Genomic DNA, 2110 nt, shown 5'->3' with positions numbered 1-2110 from the left:
CAAATATCACCCAAAGGGGTAACCTTAACGATTCAAAGAAGATGTGACTATATCAAAATAAACCAAGCAACCAAACACATTCTAAGACTAGCCATGCTGATACTACAAACAACTAAACAAAGAGAGGTTGGCTTGATGCGAGTAGGCTAAGGCTATCCAGGTTAGAATTCTAGCCAGGCTACAAATTAGCCATAAAACCAAATACACCCTAGGATAACATAAATGAAACACAGAAGCAGGCCCACAATCTTGCTAGAATGTTGCATGGGCGCGCTCCATTTATTTATACTACTAATAAATAGTCTTTGCTAGTCATGAACTACCTGATGACCTAAACCAATGGATCCACCGCAACGAAAACTGAAGAAGCGCACTGCAGATCGATCATGGCTGCCAATGCAATTCATAAATAAAACAGCTATCATCATCAATCGTCTACGATGCATGCATGGCAAGCAGATCCTTGGTGATGGAGGGGCAGCTCGAGCTTAGATGCTCAAAGCCATCGCTTGCAACCACTGCCTTGAGATTTGCTGGAGCACTGATGAAATCGATGCACGCCTTCTTCAGGCAATGGCAGCGGTGCTGCTCGGCCAGCGTCAGGACGATCGCCGCCGTGCCCACGTCGATGTACCTGCACAGCTTATCCTCACATATGAGCTTGAGCCTCTCCATGTCGTACCTGTCCGCCGCCACAAGCAGGTGCTGGCACAACACGCCTTCCTCCGGCGTCCTCATCTCCGGCAGCGTGTCGGTGTACGCGAAGTGGAGCAGAGCCTGGAACACCTGCGGCTCCATGTCGTCTATGTGGACCACACCGCCTGCGGCGGCGTCGCTCTCCCGCATCGAGCTGAAGAGCTCCACGGCGAAGACCGGTGATCGGGCGGCGAGCACGCACCGATGCGCGGGGTACGTCTCGCCGCCGACCTCGAACACCACGTCGGCGCCCCTTTTGCTGGAGAGGAGGTCGCCGAGGTGCGTGTGCAGGTTGGACGGGGGCACGTGGACTGCAGACGCTGCAGCCTGCTGCTTTGGAAATTGCTGCACCGCGCGGTGCCCGTTGAAGACGACGATGTGGCACCTGATTGTGAGAGGATCGTCCTGACGCCGCACCATCTTGAGCAAATCTTCCCTTTTCGCGAAGTTGGGGTACCCCACATTGTGACGCCGGCTGGCGAAGTCGCTTGTTGTGACAAATTCCTTTTTGGTGCTCGGAACCTTCTTCTTCTTGCTCCTGACGAGGAAGAGGGCGCGCTTCTCCGCCATGACGCTGAACTCTACCTGCGCAGGCACCGGCTTCGCGACCTCCTCGTCGAGTCTCAGGAACATGGAGACGTACCCACCAGCAGCAGAGCGGCTGCCGTTAGGGTAGCACATCATGCGCCAGGTATGGCCGCCCACGGTGAAAGCGCACGACAAGACGGACTCTCCATGGGGAACGCTCGTCGCGTCCAGCAAGCGGGAGTCGATCTGGAGGTCGTGGTACCCGCTCGCCATGTCGGCAACGATGGCCGACGACGACCGCGACGGCTTGCCGCGGTCGGAGGCGGACGACGTGGCCAACATTAACGCCCCGGCCGGCTCCTTGACCTCCTCCACCGAAGCAAGCTAGCTAGCTAGGGTCCGGATCGGCTTGGTCTGATCACTGCGTTGCGATGCCGCCGCCGCCGCCTAGGGTCTTGTCGAGGGCCAGGGCCTTGAGGGCTCCGCGCCAGTAGGGGGGGAGCGAGAACTCGGATTCCTTCTTTTATTTTTTTCTTCTTGTTATTAAAAATCGCTCCCGAGACCGAGACTACCAAAGATGAAAACGGATTGGATAGACATGAAATCTGATACGAATGTTATTATTTAAATTTTTTTTGATATACGAATAATGTATATATATATATCCATAATCCATCCAATAATTTTAGATAATTATTAAATTAATAATAAAATTATGGTTATTCATATTAACTATATAAATTATAAATTCACAATTGTATTAAGTAATGGGATTGAGTTCCTCTAAAAGATATTCAAGCAATGGGATTGAGTTCCTCTACATGATATTCAAGCAAGAGTACATATCATTAAAATTCTCAAGAAATATTTTGAAGTCATTAAGTTT

The 2110-nt window shown here is 51.3% G+C and overlaps 1 protein-coding gene across 1 annotated transcript; it reads right to left on the bottom strand.

The window, feature by feature from the left end:
- On the bottom strand, positions 436-1566 carry LOC8059466 (BTB/POZ and MATH domain-containing protein 1). The gene has a single exon (XM_002464566.2). It carries the CDS (start codon positions 1564-1566, stop codon positions 436-438), a length of 1131 nt encoding a protein of 376 aa, XP_002464611.2.

Source organism: Sorghum bicolor, chromosome 1, assembly GCF_000003195.3.
Source record: "Sorghum bicolor cultivar BTx623 chromosome 1, Sorghum_bicolor_NCBIv3, whole genome shotgun sequence".
NCBI classification, from domain to species: Eukaryota; Viridiplantae; Streptophyta; class Magnoliopsida; order Poales; family Poaceae; genus Sorghum; species Sorghum bicolor.
The sequence above is the reverse complement of the archived record's forward strand: the minus strand, read 5'-3'. Positions and strand labels throughout refer to the sequence as shown.

What these genes read in the sequence shown, in the direction of transcription:
- LOC8059466 (XM_002464566.2), bottom strand. Translation starts at nt 1,566, where the DNA reads ATGTTGGCCACGTCGTCCGCCTCCGACCGCGGCAAGCCGTCGCGGTCG.